This window comes from Gekko japonicus, unplaced genomic scaffold (genome assembly GCF_001447785.1).
Source record: "Gekko japonicus isolate JY-2015 unplaced genomic scaffold, Gekko_japonicus_V1.1 scaffold655, whole genome shotgun sequence".
NCBI classification, from domain to species: Eukaryota; Metazoa; Chordata; class Lepidosauria; order Squamata; family Gekkonidae; genus Gekko; species Gekko japonicus.
In genome coordinates this window covers 624599-649309 of record NW_015163107.1, presented here as the reverse complement: position 1 = coordinate 649309, position 24711 = coordinate 624599, and the positions used below count along the sequence as shown (strand labels likewise).

Sequence of the window (24711 nt, the reverse complement as noted above, 5' to 3'; positions counted from 1 at the left end):
GTGCTCACCAATTTAGACATTCAGCTGTAATACAAATTACACACCCTACATGTTAATTTCAAACCTGCAATGCTTGGAAATTGCCTAAGACTAGAGTACCTTCATCTGTGGACATATTCGGCCAAACAGTTACTCGTTGTGTGTGTGTGTGTGTGTGTGTTTTAGATAAAATTATCACAGTCCAGTGCTCAGCATACTAGCAGTTTCTACTACTCCTGGATTTACAGTAGTAGTACAGGTGAGCCAGACAACTTCAGTTCCTCTTCTTCTTTCCAGCAGTTTGGTCCTCAGTTTTGTAGCCTCATCTCTCTCTCTCTCTCTCTCTCTCTCTCTCTCTCTCTCTCTCTCACACACACACACACACACACACACACACACACACACACACTAAATTCAGTACTGTAAAACTGTGCATATTAAACAGCATTTTGTTAAATATTAGCAAATTAATGCAATGTCCTTACATATTCTAAGGCTCTCAGTTTCATAAATGTTAGACAACAAGTCTTAAGAATATTAAATGAATGTTAATTGAGATCAGCGTCCTATCTGAATTTAATATTCTTAAGACTTGTTGTCTAACATTTATGAAACTCAGAGCTTTGGCACCACTATAATATCTCCTGAAGAAGATCCATTTTTTGTAACGTTGTTATGTAATCCGGAGACGACGTTGATTATGTACCGTGGTTCAAGGATTTTCTATTGAGTTGTGTATCATGTTGTAGTACTTTAGATTGCAATACATGGACAGCATTCTTTATAAGTCTGATTGTGGGTCAGACTATCACAACTGTTGGCTTTATACTTGTTTAACTGATTGGGTCGTGTGTGTCCAGATTTTTTTTTGTTTTCTTACATATTCTAAGACTTTAACCTTTAGTCTTCATGTTACCAGAACAAACAAATCTTTCTCAAGAATTGATTTTCAGGTTAATAGTAATTTGAATCTGTGTGTAGGGGCATTTATGGGTGGAGGTTGGAAGACAGGCGTGGGAGTGCTTCATCCTTCTCGTGTTTGTCAGTTCTGGCTCTCCATTCCCTATCCCAAGCTGTTTCCCCCCAACCACCTGAGGAAAACAAGGAAAACACTGCGAGGGAGGAAGGAAGGGTTGCAGGGAGAATCAGCAGGCAGGAGAAGCACTAAGCACCACCTTTCAATTTAACCTGCCAGTTGTCCACTGCAAGTGCCCCCTTGGAGTTACAAAGCACATATGGGGCTGGGAAAGCTCTGTTGGCTCCCCATTTAGAAAGGCAATGTGAATACAATTGTCCATAGTCATCATTAGGCTCTTATTTTCCTCAAGCTATTGCAGTCGTTAAGTTACTAAAATGATGCCTGATGTTCTGTAATCCTTATAGCTTTGTTTCAGCTCTCAGATGGAGAAAGGGTGATGTGGTCCTATTTTCAAAGTTGCTGTCTGAAAACACCATGACATTCCAGTTTGCTTTTTCCCATAAACAAATATATATTAGACGAGCAGTAAAGCCCATTGTAAAAGCAATACAACTAGAAAGATGTGAGGTGTAACGAATGCATTGGCTGGAAGCAGGTTAAATACATATTAGCAGTATGTAATAGAAAGGCAAAAATGTGGAAGAGAAGTCTGACAGCACTGATGTCACACAATAACTGGTGTCCAAAGTCGCACAATGTGGGCCAGAAAACGCAGCACACCGGGCATTGTGGAGTAATCTCTACAATTGGGCAGTTTGCAAATGTACATCTGCCTGTGACTGTGTCTAGTCTATTCAAGTCTAACTGGACATTGCTGCTGGTTGTAAAAGCAAAATCTCTTCCTATCCTACTTCCAGCGCTGATTAACTGTCTTTTGACCAGGAGGAGGGAGGGGAGGATGTCTCAAGAGCTCCAAAAAGTTTATTAAGTTGACATTGCAGGCGAATATGCCAGATTTTGTTCCAGGCTGGCTAAAGTGATGACAAAGAGCATTTTTCCCCATCCGCTCACCTCCTCAATATCTCCAGTCTGAGCTCGGCTGTGCATGGTGCTGCTGTGGAGGCTCTGCGCTCCTTGGCAAGTTGTCCTTCTGCTCCCCCCAGACGGGGAAAAGTCCGCGCTTGCCTCAGCCCGAAAGGTACCTGAGAGAATGCCCTTTCGGGCACCACATCCCCTCTACTCCTCCTGCACAAAAGTGAGTTGCAAACTGTTCTGTGGCGAAAAAGGCAGCGCCATTAGATAACTCCCCCCTGCTCAATTTGTTTTAAAAAAAGAAATTAAAAAGGAAAGTTTGTCACCCTACATGAAGGCTCCACTGATTTCTGCTGAGTCCCTTCCTCGGCTCCCTGGCCCCCCTCGACCCCCCTTTCTGTGCTTGTTTCCAAAGGCAAGGGAAATCCTTCGAAAGCCCCTCTTGGAAAGCTCAGCCTTCTCGCCAACCTCTCCCTTCCCACCTGTGTTGATGATGGAGGGAGGGGAAAGAACGCAAGTTTAATCTGCGCCGGTTCTGTGGGCGGGAGAAGCGCAGCGGGGGAAGCACCAGGCGAAGAAGCCGAGGCGGGCCTGCAGTGCTGTCATATGCTGACGGAACAGGGGCTGGAAGATGGCGGCCAGGGACGGGATGGCCCCCGGGAGCGTTGGAGGCCGGAGAAGCAGCCAGTGAAGGCGGGCCCGAGCAGTTCAGAGCCACGAAGAATCGCCAGGCCAGGGAAGGAGGAGGCTAGAAGCCAGGGCCCCTGCCGAGTGACCTGTCCTCTCTCCTGAGGTGAAGTTGTCTCCTGAGTTGATTTGCCGTACGTTCTGCTTCTGTGGGCGGGACTTAGGCAACGTAGCCACCAATGGGTAGAGACACATTCTGAATGACAGATCAGGCTGCCAACTGATTTGGAGCGCATGGAACATTGCCACCTGAAAACAGAATTATTATAAGGAGAGATAAGCTCTGACCTAATATGCATCCAACCAAATCTTCTGATCCTCTCTGACCCTGTGCCCTCCACCTCCCCGGTTTAGCTTTAGGTTGGAGCTTGATACTGAGCTACATTTCAGAGGCGCTCAGGAAAAGGAAAAACCCAGTGGGATCACTGTAACAAGCCTCTCTGTCTTTCTCCAGAGACTGGAATAAGAATGAGGGTTCTTGCATTGGCCAGTTGTGCTGGGGTTCTGAGACACTTGGAAAGAGCAAGAAGTCTTGCTGCTTCCATGTACTTCCAGATCCCAGTGCAAAGTCAGAGATGAGCTACTGGCTAGTGTATTTTGTGGACTCCTGAGCCCTGATTTAAGATGCAATTGTATACATTTAGAAATCAGTCAATCCATATCAAGCCCATCTGTCCATAGTGAATGATTTAGAGAAGTTAATGAAGTATAATACCGGCACTTAACATTTAGCATTCTCTAAGGATCTTATACTGCTTTGAAGAGAGAATTAATTATCTTCATGCCACTCTTGCTAAGATACGTCTTCTCAGCTTCTCACTTTGATGCTGAGGGAAAAGAGAAAGAGAGATTGCTTCCTGTGCTTAAAAAGTCTCTTTGGGACAAACCAATTCAAATTCCATTGTAAAGCTAGTTCTCATTCATTTTAGTGGACAATTGGGCTACAATTAAATACGAGACCAGGGATCAAAACACAGATCTGCCGGTTCCTGGCTGTACTGTTTAATTCATAATTTGCACTCACTACAGTGTGTCTTTTGAAACATGGAAGCTGATGGTTAAAATCATAGCATTTCTTCTCTATTAGCTCCCATTTTTACCTCAGGGTAATTTATTGAGAGTTCACTGTAGATTCTGTTGGGAAATATTAAGGGGAAAATACTTAGTCTTGGAGCCAGAGTAACATTTCTGAAAGCTCAAGGACTTCCACTTGTTGTTCAGTCGCACAATCGAGTCCGACTCTTTGCGACCCCATGGACCAGATCACGCCAGGCCTTCCTGTCTTCCGCCGTCCTCTGAGCGTCCTTCCACTAGCAGGACACAATTTTCCCTCCTCCCCCTCTTGCAGCAGTGTTCAGGGGACTTTCTGGCTTTTGCAGGAGTGGAGAGGTAGGAAAATTGCACTCTGTGGACAGAAATCCTTTGGATCCAGAGAAACATTAGTTTGGACCTAACCTTTATATTCTTGTTGCATAGCCTAACACTTTTAGGATGGCCACTTTCCCATGTTGTGCTGATACTGTCACATTGCATTATAGACTTGACAGTGAAATGGAGCTACAGAGAAGAAGAAAGCACAACTGCCACTTAGCCAAATTAATCCCCAGCAGAAGATAAAACTATTTCAGTCAGAGTATCATATTCCCCCTTAAAGAGATCGGGACTAGGCAAGGTCCAAAGTACAGATGCAGCACATGTCAGATTCAGTAGTCTGTAAGAACGTAATCAGACTATGTACCAAACCCACTAATCTCATTAAAATTTTTATTGGGAGAGGCAGAGCTGCGACGCATCAACACGTTCGGCACCGGGAATCGCTCCTGGGCACCGCCAGCTCTTTGTTCTTTTTAGGGGAGTTTTCGGGGGATCCCAAACTCCACTGGACCTCCTGGAGGGAGGTCTGGAGCAAGGGACTTGATTTGGGGCCCCCACGAGTGACAGCGAGCAGGTGAAAGCCCTGGATCATCCCAGAAGCAAAGAATGAAGCAGTGCAGTTATGGCAGCCATAACTGCACCAGATGTGAGCGCCCCATAAGAAGAGAGTTATTTGTGCCTCATCCATAACACCGATGAAGATATACACTGTAAATACCTGTAAAAGCAAGAATGAAGAAACCAACGATCTTTTGGTTAAGCCCCTTTAAAGTTTTAAAAGGACAAGGAAAGGAAGGGTGGAATTTCCCCCCCTCCTTCCTCCACGGAGCAGCTGGGACGATTACGAAAAGAAAGCTGAGCAAAGAGGGACTGTTGTTTGAGCTTCTATAAAAGGATTATAAAGTTTTCTTTGAAAAAAGAAAGAAAGGGATATTTAGAGTGGAATTTGTTACTTCGTGGCAACTTTTTATGACGTCATGTTTCATTGCTGAGAACGGAGGAGTTTATTATATCTAGAGTCTATTGTAGAGCTGCAAAGCACTTAACTTGTGTTGAAGGATTCTCGGATGCTAATATCTCTATGAGAGCTACTATCTGGTAAATGTGGTCAGCTCTGAAGAGAATAGTGACAAATAATTTGCAGAGACTTTGGGTTTTGCTGGGCTGAACTGGGACTTTTGCTGTCACATTAAAATGGGTGATCAGGACATACAGAAAAAAATGCCAGATGATGGATACTTAGACAGCTCCGCAGAAACCAACCTGCTGCAGTTGTCCTGGGAGGAGCTTCAGCTTATAATTGTTGATGCAGTCAATCTGGCAGTTATAAAGGCTTTTGAATCAATATTAGACAAAAAAGCTACTACACTAAGCCAAACTACAAGCAAGACAAAGGAACCCCAGCACCAAACTGTGCAAGATGCAGAACAACACTACAATCAAGCTGACCCAACCTACAGAGAAAAGGAACCTCAGCACCAAACTGTGCAAGATGCAGAACAACACTACAGTCAAGCGGATCTAACCGATAGAGAAAAGGAACCTTAGCACCAAACGGTGCACGACGTAGAACAACACAAGCTGACCTAATCTACAGAGAAAAGGAACCTCAGCACCAAACTGTGCAAGACGCAGAACAACACCACAAACAAGTTGACCCAATCTGCAGTGAGAATATGGGAAAGAGACACAGAATCAAGACTTTATTGAAAAGAAGAAATCACAAAAAGAAGAAAAGAATTAAGCCCTATAAATAAGACTGGTTTAGGGAACCCTTGTTTATGTGCAACAGACTAAGATGGGCTGGGGAATATCTAACCCCTTTTTCATTTATCTATTCATATAACTGCAAATTATAAAATTGGTCCAGGGAATCTTTATATATGTGTAACTGATCAACATTGGTTATAATTGAGTTTATTTTTAATATATATTTACAAAATTATAGCCCACATTAAAAATATTCAAGGGAAGATTAATTTTAAGTGTTTTAGAAAGTCTTAGATGATATAAATTATAAGAGAATAAATTGTAAAAAAATGGTTTAGAGAATACTTATGAATGTTTATTTGAATAAGATTGGTTAGAGAAGTATGCTTAAAAACTTTAACTCATATTTAGGTAAGGCTTATAACAGAGGATTGCATAGATTGTAAACTGATAAAGGTATCAAGGTCTTAATCTGATATAAAAGGTGTTATATAAACAAGATTGGTTTAAGGATCTCATGAGCTTGTGTAATTGGGGTAGATTGATTAGGGAATATAGGTATGCTTAAAAAACTATTAAATGGAAGATTATTTTAAAAATGTGTAAGCAAGGCTGATATTAAGAATTCAGTTTGATCTAAGAGGTAGGCTAGAGAATTTTTTTGGGGGGACGTTAAAACAATTAGAACAAATAGAATGAGAAAAGAATTTGACTATGAATTTGGGGGAGTGTATAAATTTAGTTAATATCTAAATGTATCTTATAGAAGATTATTGTAGAATGCTTAGACGGTGTTTAAACAGAAGAAACATGTTTTGTTAATCTATAGAGTTGCAAAAATTAGAGACCTATGTGCTTATGAAATTTTAAGATATATTTAAATTTGGATTTATAGAAAATGAAATGTTTTTGACAGTGCTTACATATTAAAAAATAGTGTAGTGTTTAACATAGGCCTGCAAAGTTATTAGTTGGCTATATGGTTGAAAGATTGGCAATTAGACTTATATGTATGAGGTAGTTGTTATTATTACTCTCATGTATGTTTGTCTGTCTATTTGTTTTGTTTAAAATAATAAAAATTATTATTTAAAAATGTTAATGGAATGTAGGATTGCCAACCTCCAGGTGGGGCCTGGAGGTCTCCTGGAGTGATAACTGACATCCAGATAACAGAGATCAGTTCCCCTGGAGAAATTGGCTGTTTTGGAGGATGGACTGTTTGGTGTACCTTGCTCAGGTCTCTCTTCTCTCCTCAAACCCATCCCTTCCTAGGTTCCATCTCCAAACTCCAGGAATTTCCCAAACCAGAGCTAGCAATCTTATGGGATTTCAGTTGTGCTACCTGAAATTCTATATTTTAACCCTACATTCATCAGGTGACATCGTTGTGTTCTTCATTAATTTAGACACAGAAAAACACTCTGTGATGCTCGTTGCATTATCCTTAGTGGGAGCCTCTCCCAGTCCTTACCAGAGCCCTCCAAATAGCTGAGCTAGAGTTCAGCTATTGAGTAGCAACGTCAAACAATATTGAGCGGATAGCTGTGTGGAGGGTAATACCCTCTCAGGGCCTAGCAGACCCCCTCAGAGTCCATATAATGTCTTAGATGTACCTTTATAGTTGCTCTCTAGAAAAACACCATGGAATACTGGTTTTTCCTCTTCCCACAGAACATGTTTTTGTGAGCTGAGGTTTAAAATACATTCTTCAGCCCAATGTGCTGATTATTTATTTATTTATTTAGTTAGTTAGTTAGTTAGAACGTTTATTAGCCACCTTTCTACCTTGCAGTACTCAAGGCAGCTTACAATGTAAATAAAACAACAATGATAAAAAAGACATAGAAGGCTACAATTTAAAATCACAATTAGGACTGCCAGTAAATAAAAAACTAAATTAGTCAAATGCAGTCCTAAATAAAAACATCTTCAACGACTTCCTACAGATTGAAAGTGAGGGGGCCAGGCACACCTGATTACATTTCTGACCACAGAAAAGTAGAATTTAGAAAGTGCTGTTAATTAGAGAGTGTATTTAAACTTAGACAGTATATTTAAACTATGTAGATTGGAGACAGTGGTTAAAATGCATATCCAAATAGTGCAGCAGAACCCATCCAGAAAATGTGTGCAACAAGAGGACTTGAGCTCATATTCATTGGTGATTCTTTTCTAATATAAACAAAACATCCAACCAAATAATATTTTGGACTATTTTTAGAGCTACTTGAAGTTTTCATGTTCCTCTTGTCATTTAAAATTAATGAACTCTGGTTGCTCATGCTAAGTGCTTTATGAATGTTTCATATTTTATTGCTACTCCTTTTGGACCCATTACATGGTTTTCTTTCTAAATTTAGAATATTTGAAGATATTTTAGTGAGATCCTGTATAAATTATGGAAACAGATACAAGCTCCTTGTTTCTTGTTCAGCTGCCTGGTGTTTATGAGTCTCTGTAAAACAATTAATAGATTCTTTATAAAAAGAAATCCGGGTCATCTAATGACAGGCCTTTTCCTCTCTCTTAACTGATTACTTTAAACAGCACTGTGTGTGTAAACTGCTGTAAGGATTCAAATATTTTATGAAAAATGTCAGTGTAATTTTATATTGCAAATTAGTGAAAACACAACACCTATGCAATAGAATGTCTTATTTATAATATTTGTAACATGGGGAATCCCAAACAAGCAAAACTCTAAGCAATCCATTTCAATCACAAAAAATGTCAATAAGTTCCAAAGTCCATGATATACCAAAGAAGTCCTCCAGAATATGTCAAAGAAGTCCAGCGTGGTTTCCCGATATAATCAGTACACATGTTTCGGGGTTCCTTTTTCAATTCATATCCCCTGGTTAGTTTCATAACACTTTATCTTTGGCCATGTTTATTCAAAAGCCCTTCTGTTACATTCACAAACAGAAAAGATCTGTGGGAGTAAATGGGCACCAAGCTTACAGTTTCTTAAACTGAATGCATCGGCAACATTAATCCCGCTTTAAAAGTGCCCCCTCCTTGTGTTGCTGCACCCAGCATGCCAAATGTGCCCGCGGGCTCAAAAAGGTTGGGTACCCCTGCCATAGGATTTTCAAGGCAAGTAATTAAGCAGAGGTTGTTTCCCACTGCCTTCCTCTGCTAAGTCTTCCTTGGTAGTCTCCCATCCAAGTACTGACCCGACTTAGCTTCCAAGATCTGACTAAACTATACCATTCTACATCCCTAAAAAGCACTATTTACTTTAAGGGTAGAGGTTCAGCGGGCTCTAGCCAAATCCATACCACAATTCATTATGCTTTAGAAGCTCTGGGATCTTCAGCCCTATGTAATTATAATAGATGGTAGCAGATAGTATTTGATGGGGTTTAAATGACTTTAATCTTATTAATAAAGTTTGTAAAATAATTGCCCCATTTGCAATTGAAACTGCCAACAGGCTATCAGGTTGTAAGCTCATGGAGGCTGTGTTCCCTTTGCTTTCTTACTTAACATCAATCATGGTACTATGCCATAAATCAGCATATACCATGATGTTTTTAGCATAGAATCCTCTTGACTGCACATCACATGACATTATTTCTAGGAATTGTTGCCAGCCATGAAAACCTTGCAGATGGTAACAAAATAATTTCCACAAAATTATATTGAGAAGGCAGGAGAAAAATTCATTTTTGAGTTATTGGTCTCAATGTGTACAATGTATGCAAATTCATAGAAGTTTACAGTATGCACAAAAGGAGAAATATTTCTGCACACCTTTAAAGAGGATGCATTTGGAGAATATTGCCATGAGAATCTGAGATACCGCAATGTTATGAAGAATTTAGAACACTATCAGAATTTTGTTGCACGATAGAAAATAAAAACATTACCCATTTAAACCAAGAGCAATATTTATTTTCACCATGAAAATCAATTTTTGAGCACTGGACATTTGCTGAAAAATCTGACTCCTTCATTGGAGAGGCTTTCATATTGTAAACATGGCAAACAATTAGTACAGCAGTGATTTCATTCCTTCACTTGATATCACTCTGAGAGTTATCTTTACACTCAGTACTGTAACTTGAGAAGGAATTTGAAACTATGCAGCTAATCCTGTTCCCCAATAGCATCAGTGATTCTATGGCTGTAGTCTACAATAAACATTTATTTTGTGATATACGTGGAAACAAATTTATATGGTATATTAGTTCTCTCTTTCCACAAGCTGTTGCCTCTTTTTCCTTCCCAGAGGAAAGTGAAGTCTGCTACACATTTTTTCCAAAGTTGAAAGGTGCTGGCAACTCTTAAGGCTTTTATTTTTTATACATTTGTGACAATATCTTTAAAGTTCAAGTCGCTGGCTGATTTCGCACTAGAGCTGCCTCGATGTTGCGCCGTCGTTTGCACCGATACTATTGGTCAATTTCACAACCGAAGCCGCGGGGCTGCATTTGACGCGCAGCTTCGCCCGATTTCCTCTGCAGTTTCGTGATTCTCAAAAACAGGATCACGAAACTGCGGGGGAAATCGGGTGAAACCGCGAGTCAAAATGCAGCCCCGCAGCTTCGGGTGTGAAATTGACCAATAGTGTCGGGGCAAACGGCTGAGGCAGCTCTAGTGCGAAATCAGACGCTATGTTATTATAACTTAATTTTAGTGGAAATAGAAAGTGGTGTGAAACAAGAGTAACTTCCTGTCCATATCCTCCCTCCCTCTCTGCATTTTTAGATGTGAAGTAGCAAGATAACACTTCATTGTAACTGTTGTATCTTCCAAGTTCTCAAAAGTTGTAGATTACAGTGCAGTTATTGGATTTCCACTTATTGATTTGGATCCAGTGATGTACAAGTGGAAACACTAACAGACTTAGCTTTCCTTCCTATATATTATAGGGCCCAGAAACTGATTGCATAAGGTCTTACATAAGGAGAAACGCAAGTGAGAAAAGGAATACATTAAGTTTAACTTAGCTCAAGCAAGTACCATAGGCTTTTAATTGCATTTCCACTTGTGCTAGAGCTTTAGCCCAAGTAAAAATGTTGTGCTGGATCCAACCCTTTATCTCCCCCCCCAATTTATTTTCGTTTTAATAATGAAACATAAAATATCAAGAATCTTCTATTACAACTTAAATTGTACAAAGAGTCTCCCAGTATTTTTCTAATCATACAACATTATTTCACCTCTTTAAGTTTTTGTAGCCATTCATACATTTTGGTCCAGTGTTTTCCAAACTCATTTTCATTTTTATCTTGAATAATAAATGTCAACTTTTCCATTTCTGCAACTTCTAATATTTTACCTATATATTCTTCTTTTGTTGGTATATATTTATTTATTTCTTTATTTATTTTGAGATTTCTATGCCGCCCTACCCAATGGCTCAGGGCGGCTAACAACAAGTTTTAAAATTAAGTGCAATAAAACACTGTTACACATATAGTAAAATCTCGTGCTACAAAAGCCTACATAGAAATACACAAAACACAGCAACCCACATTTAACAGCTAGTATTCTTAAAAGTGAGAGCGCCAGGAGCAGTATTTCACAGCACAGTCAGGCAACGTCTGCTCCCCAAGATGCGATAGATGGATAATATCGTCGCAGTGGTGGTATGGCAACGGCAGCGGCTCCTACCCAAAGGCCTGGTGGAAGAGCTCCGTCTTGCAGGCCCTGCGGAATTTCCAGTATTTTGCAAACAGTATTCTTGCTGCTGTCTTTTATACATTTCTGGTAGTAGACTTAGTAAAAATATTTCTGGCTTCAATTGTAATTCCATTCCCAAAATTTCCTCTATAATTTCTTTTACCATATTCCAATACTTTTTAGCTTTCTTACATATCCATCATATGTGATAAAAAGTACCTATATTTAATTTACATTTCCAGCAGTTTTTGGATAGATTCTTATTAAGTCTATCTGGTGTTATGTGCCACCCATAAAACATCTTCATTATATTTTCTTTGAAGTTATTTGTTTTAACATATTTTATATTTCTCGACCACACCTTAGACCATTCTTCTAAACTTATATTTCGTCCAGTATCCTGTGCCCATTTTATCATTGTGGGCTTAACCCATTCGTCCTGCATTTTATATTCAAGTAAGAAGTTATATATTTTGCCAATAACTTTATCATTATTTTTAATCCATATCTCATCTAAATCAGTATATTTGGTATAAAAACCTATTTTCTTATCTTTCATCCATCTAGAAATTAATTGTGTCCTTTCCCACCAAGTTAAATTCATATTGTGTTTTCTCAACGCATCTTCCTCTAATAGATCCATATATCTCCATTTAGAGTATTTAACATATAATGTAGGTTTAACAAAAGCTTCTATTGGGGATACCCATTGAGGTATAATGTTTCTTTTTAATTTCCTTCCAAATTTTATATAGTGCGTCCCTTATCCAATGTTGTGCAAAATGGTCTTTCATTGTCACACTCTGGTACCATATATATGTGTGCCATCCCTTCATAAGGTCATAGCCTTCCAGTTTAATTAATCTATTATTTTCTAGGATAATCCACTCCTTCATCCAGCTCATTACTGATGCACTGTAGTACCAATCTGGTAACGCCAGTCCCCCTCTTTTTATCGTATCTTGTAAATATTTTAATTTTATCCTTGGCCTTTTACTTTGCCATACAAATTCTCTAACCATCTTATCCAAATCTTTTTAAAAAATGTTTTTTATAATTGGTATATTCTGAAAAAGAAATATTATACGTGGCAACACATTCATTTTAATAGTAGCAGTTCTACCAAGAAGGGAAATTTGTAGTTCTTTCCACTTCTCTAGATCATTCTTTATTTCCATCAAGATTTTACTATAGTTATGTTTAAAAAGCGTACTGTATCTATTGGTAATGTACACCCCTAAATATTTAACTTTTTTGCAAACTTCATAACCTGAAATCTCTTTAATGCATTCTGTTGTTTTTTCATTGCAATTTTTTGTTAAAATCTTGGTTTTGCTTTTATTAACTTTCAAACCTGCTACTTTTCTGTATTTTTCTAGTGTTTCTGTAAGTAAGACCAACGATGTTTGTGGTTCTTCCATAATATAAACCATATCGTCAGCAAAAGCCAAAACTTTAAATTCTTCTCTCCGAATTTTTAATTCTTTAATCTGTCTATTTTCTCTAATCATATCTAACGAAGATTCTAAAGCAAAAATAAATAAAAGGGTAGAAAGCGGGCAACCTTGTCTTACACCTTTTTAAATATCTATATTTTCTGATATGTCTCCATTTATTACTATTCTGACTTGCTGTTTACTGTATATTGCTTTGATCATCATTAAAAAAATTTCTCCACAGTCCCAAATTTTTAATTTTTCTAATAGGAATCTCCAGTTTATATTATTGAATGCTTTTTCAGCATCAATAAAAATCATAGCCATATTTTTTTCTATATGTAACTCGTAGAATTCTAACACATCAAGAATTACTCTTACATTGTCTTTTATCTGCCTCTTAGGTAAGAAGCCTGCTTGATCTTTTGAAATTATTTGAGATAAAACTTTCCTTAATCTAGTTGCCAATATTGTTGTAAAAATCTTGTAATCAGAATTCAATAAGGAAATGGGCCTAAAATTCTTAATTTCATTATTTTTATTTATTTATTTTTTATTTAACTTTCAATTTATATACCGCTCACCCCCTAAGGGCTCTGAGCGGTTTACATTTTCTGTTTCTTGTTTATGGATCAGTGATATCAGCGCTTCCTCCCATGAGTTCGGCATTCTTCCTTCTTCCAATATATTATTAATTGTATATTTCAATGGGAGAATCATCCGATCTTCATATATTTTATAAAATTCGGCCAGTATGCCATCTGGTCCTGGTGTTTTCTTATCCTTTTGTTTCCTTATTGCTTCTACCAATTCACATACAGTGATTGGCTCATTAAGGACTTTCTTTTGATCTTCAGAGAATTTGTTATTACTTTGATTTATTAAAAAGTCATAAATCTCTTCTTGGTTAAACTCCTCTTGTTGATACAATTTTCTGTAAACATTTTCTGCTATCTTTTCTAAATCTTCTAAAGCTATTGAACCTATTCAAACTACATTGGATGATCTATTGAATCAATTAACAACACAAACTGAAGAAATAAAAAGACAAATTGGAGAAAATACACAAAGTATAACCTTGCTAGTTACCTTAATTAATAAGATGGAAGCTGACTTGCAAGAAGTGGATGTACAAGTCAAAAACTTAAATGAGAAACAAGAAGACATAGAGGACTCCTTGATAAGATTAGAGATTGATAAAACAACATATATCCTTAGGTTTCAAAATATATCTGAAATAAAAGATGAAAATATAAAAGCCGAACTACTTTAAGCTTTAGTTGAATTTATGGGAGTAGAGACCTCAGAAGATATACCGAAAGAGATATATACGGTATATAGGATCAATTCAGTTTATGCAAAACACCATAATGTACCCAGAGAGGTACATGTGAAATTTAGTAAATGGGAAACAAAGGATAAAATATTTCAAAAATGTAATGAAAACCCTTTTATCACTAAAGAAACAGAAGTAAGAATTTTAAGAGAAGATTCCCTGGAGAATTCGAGAAAGAAGACAAGAATATACAGTTCTGACCAACCTGCTCAAAGGAAATGGAATTCAGTATCGATGGTTAATTCCAGAACAAATATTTTTTGTGTATAGGAGCAGAAGATACAAAATTAATTCTGTCTTTAAACTTCAGGATTTTTTAGAGTGAAATGGAGAGGAGCTGGGATGGAAAGATGAATAATCCAGTGAGGTAGATGAAGAGCAACAAGAGTGTATTGCAGTAACTGGAAAGCCATATAAGAAGAAGAGAAATAGGCAGAGAAGAGAATTTGGAGCATCTAAAATGGTAACACGACAGAAAAAGAAAGAGGAAAAAGAGGGGACAAAGAAAAATAATGATGAATAGGCACCATTTGAAGATTCTTTCGGTCAATGTAAACGGATTGAATGCGCCACAAAAAAGAAATCGTATTTTTCACCAATTCTGTAAAATTAATGCAGAAGTGGTATGTTTAAAAGAGACCTATATTATAAGAAAGGATCAAAAATATTTAGATAAGAAGAAGCTAAGGAAACTTTTTATAGCTGCGGATTTGAATAAAAAAAGGAGAGGAGTAGCTATTTATGTGAAAGAACATCTGAACCCTGAAATGGTATACCGATCAGAAAACGGTAGAATATTAATAATCCGAATAACTAGGAAAACTAAAATGTTTTTAATTGCTAACTTCTATGCTCCAAATCAAAACCAAAGTGAATTTTACGAAGAAGTAAGAGAAATTATAACCAGACAGATGAACTCTGTTTAATAGGAGTTTTCAATGCTGTTTTTGATAATTTGATGGATAGGAAAAAAGATGGGAAGAGGACTAAACAAAGGAATGAATTCCCATGATCCCTTTTTAAGATGGTAGAAGAATTAGCTTTGATAGATGCGTGGTGAATAAAAAATCTAAATAAAAAGGATTTCACTTTTTAGTCGACTAGACATAAGACATGGTTGAGGCTCGACATGGCTTGGATATAGACATCAATGATAAATGACATCTGGGAGGTAAATATACTACCGGCCTCTTTTGCAGGCCATAATCCACTTATGCTGACTTTAATGATACACCACAGACAAATAGGTGGACGATGAATATAAGCTTGTTTAAAGACGAAAAATTTCTTGCAGATTCAAAAGTGGAATTTTACGCCTTTTTTAAGGATAATTGCCAGCCAGAAATTTCAGTGGCTGCAGTCTGGGACACCTTTAAGGCTTATGCTAAAGGCTGGTTAATAAGACAAAATGCATGGAAAAAGAAACAAAGAGGATTGATCTTTATACAGATACATGAGCAGATGAAAACAAGAAAATAAATTGAAAAAGTGTGAGATACAAAAAATAAGACTGAGAATCCAAAAATTACAACATCAACTAAACTGTCTTTTAACAGAAGAAATTGCAAGAAAATTGAATATGCCAAACAATATTATTTTCAAAATTCAAACAAACCCACGAGGTGGTTGGCGTATAAATTGAGAAAAGAGGAGAAAAATATATTAAAAGTCTGAAAAATGAAGAAGGGGAAGAAAAGTTTGATCCAACCCCTTTTATCTGTTAGTCACATTTTAGCCAGAAATCACATTATTTATTTTAAAGCTCACATGTATGTTTAAAGCATGCCCTTAAACCTTATTTTTAAATAATAATAATACTCTTTTAAATCTTACCTATAACTGGCTGAGAGCAGCTCTCACAAGATTAACAACATTTTATTCGGATAGCAAATCTTAAATATACAACTCTAAATGGGTTCCTTATATTTTTCTATTCAAGTCACATGATGTTAGATCCCAAGAAGCCACCTTACCACATTTTAGCCAACATTCATTTGAGGAACTTTGCATGGTGTACCTGGTTTTCTTCTCATCCATTTTATTCTGTAGCAATAAAACCACATCCATTTGGAATTAAAACCACATCCATTTGCAATTAGAGTCTTTATGATACCTAGGAATAAAACCTGTCCTCTCATATAGGTTAGCCTAAGAGAAAATGACCTACACAAAGTCATCTCCAGTGCAATCCTAAACAGAGTTACTCCTTATAAATCTATTGAATGCAGTGGGTTTAGATCAATGTAATTCTTTAAGGATTCATGGCATAGTGTGAATTTAAACACTCTAACTATTACATCACACAGGCTCTTGGAATGTGTCAGAACACATTGATTTTAGGTTTTTAAAAATAAGATAATAAAATACTAATTAGTTTTTGAAACGATGAAGGCACATTGTTGCAGTTAAAGAGAACATATATAATACCTAAAAAAAAAATCTAAAATGTTTGACTGTGTAACCTATATGCTTTTTGCCTTATGGACATGTCTAAAGACAAGGGGCAACTCTGAAATTATTTCTGTGCATTAACAAATGGCCAAGGATAAAGAAAAGCAAACAGCACTTTGCATTGTACCTCTGAGAAACAGATGGGGTGCTGCTTATTGTCTCTCTCCTTAGCATGCCATTTCCCACAAAGTTTGATTAAGAATAAGTCTTATCTGATTTTTTATCAAATGGGTCCTTCACATTTTCCATAGCAACTTGGGCATTCTCCTTAGGGCATGTCTTGTCTCATAATTTGAAAACCACTGTTCTAGAAGATGCAGTTGTCCGCAAGATATTAAGAACTTCTCAGAAGTCAGACCCTCTTCTTTAACAGACAAACAACTGAGGAATAATGATAGCACCAGAAAAAAAATATTGGGAGGGCACAGAAAGGGCAAAGTACATGGGGGCGGGGATTTTGTCCCATATGTTAGATTTCTAAAAGAGAAACAGTTCACTATCATCTCCCACCCTAAAACTCCTTCTCTGAAGGCAAGTTAATTGAGACAAAGCTTATGTGCAGATGAATTATAATATTTAGGGTTGCCAGGTCCCCTTGCTGCACCAGCGGGGGGATTTGGGGGGGTGTTCCAGGATATCACCAACAGTATGACATCACCCGTAAGTGATGTCATCACGTCAGTGACATCACGTGACGTTTAAGGGCAGAACTCCATGGTTTTAAGCCAAATTTACCATAGAGTTTGCCCTCAAAATAGAGTGTTGTGTACGATGCCCCAATGTGATTATGTCACTTCTGGGTGATGTCACTGCGTTGAGGACATCACGCTTGGATGTGGCTGTTTGGGGGTGAGGTTACCCCCCCCAGCCAGCTTTCCATTCTTAAGCATGCTAAAACATCTGGTTAATTGTGGCAACTTTAATTGCTTTTCTCTGTTATTCTACTCTAGAAATTTTGGAACTAGCCTGTGTTCTGCTTCAGATCCAGCTGTAGTAGCTTGCTAATGCAGGGTTTTTCTGAACCATGAAAGAATTGTGGGTTTGAAAACACTAACTGAATGATTCTTAACAGGAGAGGAGAATGATGTAAGCTGGTTTGGGCCCCCATTGAGGAGAAAGGCAGGGTATAAATGAATTAAATAACTAAATCAGAACTTTGGGTTGTAAATAGGATCCTTTTGTGATTTTGGGCAGATGCTGCTCCCTGCTTGCAATGGCAAGTGACAGCCAGTGAAGGAAGTTTCATATTGCTCACTGTACCCTGACGATGAAAGCGCAGATTGTAGATTTCTCCTCCATGTCCTTAAAAAATGGCACACAGCAAATAGAAATCAAACCTAAAATTAAGGAATTGCCTGGCAGCCATCAGGCACTGAACATATGCCCACTATCTGTGTATCATATACATATATGTATATCATATACATGTATGTAGAAATAAAAGAGTCTTGTCTGGCATGTTGTTTTTATGTTCTTTAAAAAAAAAACTTGTTATAAGCTTGTACCACCTCACATTCTCCCAGGACCTCCTCCTGGTTGAGACCTTTTGAAGTATCTGCTTGGCCAGACCCTCCCTTTTTCAATGGCAGCATTATAGAAGGCCCTCCTTGTGAGTTTGGGGAGGGCCAGTGCGCTGTCTGCCTTCCATAAGAAATGTAAGGCATTCTTTTTGGGGTGGTCATTTTGCAGTCAATTTCATAAATAGGTATTATTTCGAGGGAAAGTTCTATAGCTGTGTTGTTGTCTTTTTTTTTTAAACACCTCTTACCTGTGGGTCAGGGTTTATTTTGTCAGCCAGTTCAAGTTGCCGTGGTTTGCAACTTGAACTGGCAAACATAGAGGGCATTTGATTAATGTTGTATATTTATTTGGACGCAGCAGATTAAAGGTTAAAAACCACCGTGTTAACACTTTCAAAACACCGCAGCTTTTGAGTAGATCTCTGAAGTTCTCAGTCAACATAGGAGGAAATACTTTAAAATCAGCATCAGTTTTTGGATACATTTCATTGACTTTCTTTAGTTCAGTAACATAACATTTTGGGATAGGTATTTTGATGGGATTTGAGGCTTGAGATTAGAAGGGACTTCTGACCCATAGCTGAAGTGCCTAATCACTTTGTTATGACAGCTCCCAGTTCTTGTGATATGTACAGTCTTACCAAAACATGTTATGAGAATAAACAGGAGGGCCAAACCATCTGTGCCTTTCTGATACTTTGTCCTTTTTTAACACCATGCCATCTTTACTCTTACAAGAAAAACATGAATATGGCAAACTGCTCATGAATTGCAAAACCCACAATGCAAAGTAAAATTCCTTGACTGAAATTTGCACATCTCTCATTCCCTATTAAAAATGAACACGCATTTAACACTCAGACCATGTCAGAAGCACTCTTATGCCACAAATTCCCTGATCCCCCATCACGTTTGATACCGGAAATCCTCCTAGTGAGAATTATTCCTGTGGCCCAACTCTGCCTTATATACGACAGTGGGCTGTGAGTTCGTTTTACCCGTGTATCCAGAGGGCGGAATCAGAACGGACTCTCCTATTTCCCAAGAAGCAAGACAACACACTGATGTTTAATGAATAACTGTTGTCTTTACTAAATATTGTTGATCTCAAGCACACAAAACAGATGCTCTCACACATACACTCAAGTTCCTTTTAGTTCACAGTAGATACAGAAAACAATCAGTAATAAAAAAAATAACTTCAGACTAACAATTAAGGTACACACAGAAGGGTAGCATTGATACTTATCTGAATTCCAGGCGAGAAGTAATTTCTTCTCAGCAGAAGGTACAGGAACAAAAGTACTATCTTTCGGGACTCTAAAAACACACTGAATGGTCCAGCCAAACACGTGTGAGTTCTTTTGGTAGCGACCCGAGAGAACGCGGTAAGAATCACCTGCAGTAGACTTAAGTTGCAAGGGTGAGAATAGTAAGGGGGATGGTTAACCAACAACTAAACAAAGGCTGTGCTTAGCCTTATAAAACCTAGCTTTGGGGGTTGGCATAAGGCCAATCTACACTACGATCCGTCCCCTTCTCTATACCTATCTACCTAGAGGGGAGTGGGGCGATATTCAAATTCTACCCTACACTTCAATGGGAGCCATGTGGCAAGGTGTCAAAGTTACATTGCCATAGTAACCTTTGACTTCCAGATGCTGGCCTGGTCCAAGAAGGCAATAACAGGATGTTGTCCTTTGTGATTCCAAACCAGATACGAGGGGTTACATGTTATGCAGAAGATCTCCAATGGTGGGAGAGTTGTAGTTCCCAGGACTTCATGAGGCTGAGCTTAATGGCGAATGTCTTCTTTGTCCCAAAGCAGGCTGGGAAGGTGTGAGTATGCGTGTGTCCATTAGCATACTCATAGCAGGCCCTGCACATTGCAGCTTCCAGGTGCAAGCATGGAGGCGAAGCAAGCAAACCCAAGGCACACAGCGTTTCCCAATCCCACATACACAAATGCAGAGACATTTACAGACATGCAAGCATCAGCATAGCACAAATAATACATTCAAAGCACACTTGGCAACACGTTCTTAGGACCAAAATTCCTGTCTCATAGGCAATACCTGTATTTATTTTACTGTGCATTCCCCAAAATTACTCAAGGCAGCTAAAACTAAAAATCCTAATTAAAAAAATCAACACATCAAATGCAATAGATAATTTCTCTAAATCTTCCAATAATCCAGGCAAACATCAATCAGCCTATAAAAATACACACTTGAATGTTTCTGCTACCCCCCACTCCCCCCCTGCCCTAAACACTTGCTTTACAGGCTGGGTGAACAGTTTCACCAATAGATCACTCTTGTTTGACTGGAAAAACGCAGTCTCCCAAAAAGGGATGACACCCAAAGATAAATTCTGGGGATACAGTGCTACAGATCCTCCCCACAAAATGAGGAGAGGAAACTACAAGGAGGTCTGAATGACAGTGGCTTTGGAAGGAGCTCATCTGTTGCCTTCCAAATCTAAAGTTCTCTTCTACAGCCTGGGTCTGTCTCCCACAAATAGAAAGGTGCCCATAGGGAGCTACTCTTACATGTATGTTTATAAAAATATCTACAAATACAGAAAAGTTATGTGAAAAATGTGCCTTCCTCAAGGAAGCTTAGGGTCCAGCAGTGAAGGGGCAGCTGGAGGCAAACTTTTTGTCAGAAGGCATTTGCCCCCATCCCCTCTGGCATGGCCTATGGCTGTCACTTTCATTTCCTTAAGTAGGCTGTGAAAACCTCTTGAATATATTCAGGTTTCAGACTGACAATGTAAATGAACACCAGTGATGCAATCCTAAACATGTTCATGTGAAAGAAAGCCCATTCATTTCTGTGGAACTGCAGTAGAAGTGTGCCTGTGTGCGTGCACAGTGAGATCAAAGGAGAGGTTTACTGTTTGGAGTGAGATTGTTAATACCATCGACTGGATTTGTTGCATGTCTTCTAAAACCCAACCAAATGTGAAAGCTATAGCTTGTCCAATACATCAGGGAACAGAACATGCTCAAGGGGGAGATATCTTCAGTTAACAGTCTCTTTTATCCCTGATGGTGCCCCTTGGTTGTCTGCTAACTGCTATTTTAAACAACATAATAGCCTTGCTTCAGCTCTTTTGTGTTTTATATTGTGGGTGGAAACTTTCATTATTTACTGTTGTTGAACTTGTAACATTGTTTTCCTACCTGGGCTACATGGTTGTCATTCCAGCTGACTGATTCACATTGACTGTTGCGAGCTTTGCCTCGGGGACATGCATCTGCTTGCCCTTAGATTGTTGGTTACTCTTTGATGGTCAAGCATATCCTCCTCCTCATAATTCTTTCTGTAATTTGCTGATTATCTCGTGTCCATTGAGCTAAAAGTTTTGCAGTCAGTTTACTATCTGTTTGAGATAAGATCATGAGAGGGAGGGCAGGCAGGGTGGCATCAGTGCTTAGTTCTTGTGGACCTTTCTTACATGCCCAGGAAAATACCAATCCCCACTTTGGGGTCAGGAAGCAATTTTTTCCAGGACAGTTTGTCCAGGGATCCTGGCGGGTTTTGTTTGTTTGTTTGCCATCTTCTGGGCATGGAGCAGGGGTCACTGGGGTTGTGGGGAGGAGGTAGTTGTGAATTTCCTGCATTGTGCAGGGAGTTGGACTAGATGACCCTGGTGGTCCCTTGCCATGTCTGCATGGTTTGTCTTATTTATTTATTCATTCATTCACATGAGATGACTCTACTGTGGAAGCTTGCTGGGTGACCTCCAGCAAGTCACACACTTGCAGATTAACCTAACTCACAGGGGTGTTGTAAGGATAAAATGGAGAATGCTGTAAGCCACTTTGGATCCCCATTGGGGAGAAAAGTAGTGTATAAATGAACTATATAAATAATCAACATACTTAAAAACATTGCCTACAGACTCACACTGTAACCCTTGCAATAAAACCAGCCGTAATAATTAGCAGAAAAAACGCAGCACCATACTTAGAGCAAACATAGCCAGCGTCTCAAACCGCCAGAATCTATATATTACTAGCCGAGGGTAAGTCTGAGGACACATGAATCTGGTGATTAGAGCTATGAATGGGCAAGATGGATCTTTCTACACACCTGAAAAATTGGGTATGATTTTTTTAAAAACCCAAATGATAATAGGAGTGTCTGTAGCTTTAAGCAATGGATTCCCTCAGTGGTTGTTGCTAGGCAACCACAGTATTCCAAGGCTTGGTCCTATCATTAAAACGCAGGGGAGAGGGCCTGCCCTTTACTGCTTTTCTAGGCCTATTTTGGTCTTTGAGGGAGGACTCATTGGGGCTAGGCCTGGCTATGGTTGCCAGCTCCAGGTTGGGATATTTTTGGAGATTTTGTGGTGGAGTCTGAGGAGGGCAGGGTTTGGGGCCAAGAGAGGCCTCAGCCGAATATAATGTCATATAGTCTACCCTCCAAAGCAGCCATTTTCTCCAGGGAGACAGCTCTGTGTTGGCTGGAGTTCAGCTGTAATTCTGGGAGATCTCCAGGTCCCACTGAGAGGTTGGCAACCCTAGGCCTGGCAGCAGCCTCTGAGTGACAACCCATCTTGCATGACTCAACTAGGCCTGGCTGCTTACTACTGTTCAACAGCAGCCTCTCTATGAAAGCTAGTGTGATGCAGTGGTTAGAATTTCAGACACAGGTTCAAATTCTTATCTTGTGGAAGTTCACTGGGTGATTACTTCACAGAGTTGTGCAGATAAAAAGTAGAGGAGAATAATGCAAACTGCTTTGGTCCCCACTGTGAAGAAAAGTGGGGTATCAATGAAGTTAATAAATAACATAGCTGAAGGTGGGAGGCAGATGAAAGGTAGGTTGGTGAATGGCTGAGAAGGAGAGAATGGGGGAGGGAAGTGAGAGATATTATGAGGGTTGCCAGGGGGAGTAGGTGGGAGGCAGATGAAAGGTAGGTTGGTGAATGGCTGAGAAGGAGAGAATGGGGGAGGAAAGAGGAAATAGTGTGGGGAGGGGGATACAGGGGAAAGTGATGTGCTCCCCTACAAGTCCTTATGGGTTTCCTACCATGCAAGTGGGTTTAGCCCAAGTGCCAGCACCACAGAACTGGGCCCCAGTTTTCCTAGGGAGATGCTGCTGGAGGGGGAGGGAAAGCTTAAGGCAGGGGCAGATAAAGGTAGGATGGATGTTGAGTGGGAAAGAGGATTGCCAACAAGAAGTTAGGAAATCCCTGGACTTTCAGGGGGTAGAGCCTGGGGAGGATAGGATTTGAGGAGGGGAGGGACTTCATATGGCAGTGTATGCAGTATAGCCAGGAGATCCTAAGATTGTCTGGCAGGCAGACGTTCTAGTTCTTTTTAGTGTTATGTAGCACTAGGTGGTGAGCTAGACTTTTTTAGATAAGAGACCGTTCATAGGTGGTTTGCCATTTCCTGCCTCTACATCATGCCTCGATATTCCATGGAGGTTGCCCTTCCAAATACTAGCCAGGGCCGACCCTGCTTAGCTCCTGAGATCTGATGAGATTGAGCTAGCTGGGGCTATCCAGGTCAGGGCACCTCAGAGGTGTATAATGTATAGACTCCACTCTTTAAAGCAACTAGTGTTGCCAACCTCTAGGTGGGAACTGGACATCACCCAGAATTACTTCTGCTTTCCAGATAACAGAGATCAATTCGCCTAGAGAAAATGAGTGCTTTGAAGGGTGGACTCTGTGGAATTAATCCCTGTTGTGATCACTTGCCTCCCCAGACCTCATCCTCCCAAGGCTTCTCTCCCAAATATCCAGGAATTTCCCAACCTGGAGCTGGCAACCCTAAGGGGAAACGATCTATGTCGTTGGGAGATCCGTTGTGATTCCAGGAGATCTCCAAGCCCCACCTGGAGGTTGGCAACCCTAGTAGAGAAGGAAGCAGTAAAAGGAGAGAGGGTATGGGATCTTTCAGGAAAAGGAAAGAGGAAATAGTGGGAGAGGGGGAAATTAGATGCCTCCCTCAAGTCCTTGTGGGTTCCCACTTGTCTTTTCTAAAGAGCGCTGCCTTGCATTGTTTCCTGAGGGACAGTAAGGAGGGGACTTTATGGGCCTTTTTGAGAAGGCCATTCCAGAGTATTGGGACCACCACCAAGGAGTCCAGATCTGCCGAGTGGAAGAAACAGCCTACACAAACTACTCTGAAGATCTTAAGAGAGCAAGATGCTCTGTATAGTCTGGCATTCGTTGTGAATATGGACATTTTAGCATCTAATTGACAGAAGATTTCCTGATTTATGTCAGTGCTGTCTATTCTGCATCTTTTAAAATTATTTTTAAAATTTCACATTCTTGCTAACTGCATCATTATCTCATTTTTCCAGGTCCTTTTTGGCACTGCTGATGGTCAGGTTATTGTCATGGATTGCCATGGACGAATGCTGGCACATGTTCTCCTCCACGAATCTGATGGCATCGTTAGCATGTCTTGGAACTACCCAAGCTTCTTGGTGGAAGACAGCAGTGAAAGTGACACTGATTCAGATGATTATTCTCCACCACAAGGTTATTTTGCCTCAATGTAGTGCTCATTAAGAGACTACTGCCTACTTCCTTTGGTGGTAAACTTAAGTTTCAGCTGTACCATTTCAGAAATAGGTGCTGAAGAAAGCACATTTTTCACATTTG

General features: G+C 39.4%; 1 protein-coding gene across 1 annotated transcript in view; it reads left to right on the top strand.

Annotated features, from left to right (window-relative positions):
• TULP4 (tubby like protein 4) overlaps positions 1–24711 on the top strand; it is a 107401-nt gene that overhangs the window by 62348 nt on the left and 20342 nt on the right. Inside the window, exon 4 of the mRNA XM_015406797.1 lies at positions 24408–24588. Coding sequence (XP_015262283.1) covers positions 24408–24588 — 181 coding nt within the window. The remainder of the gene's footprint in view (positions 1–24407; positions 24589–24711) is intronic.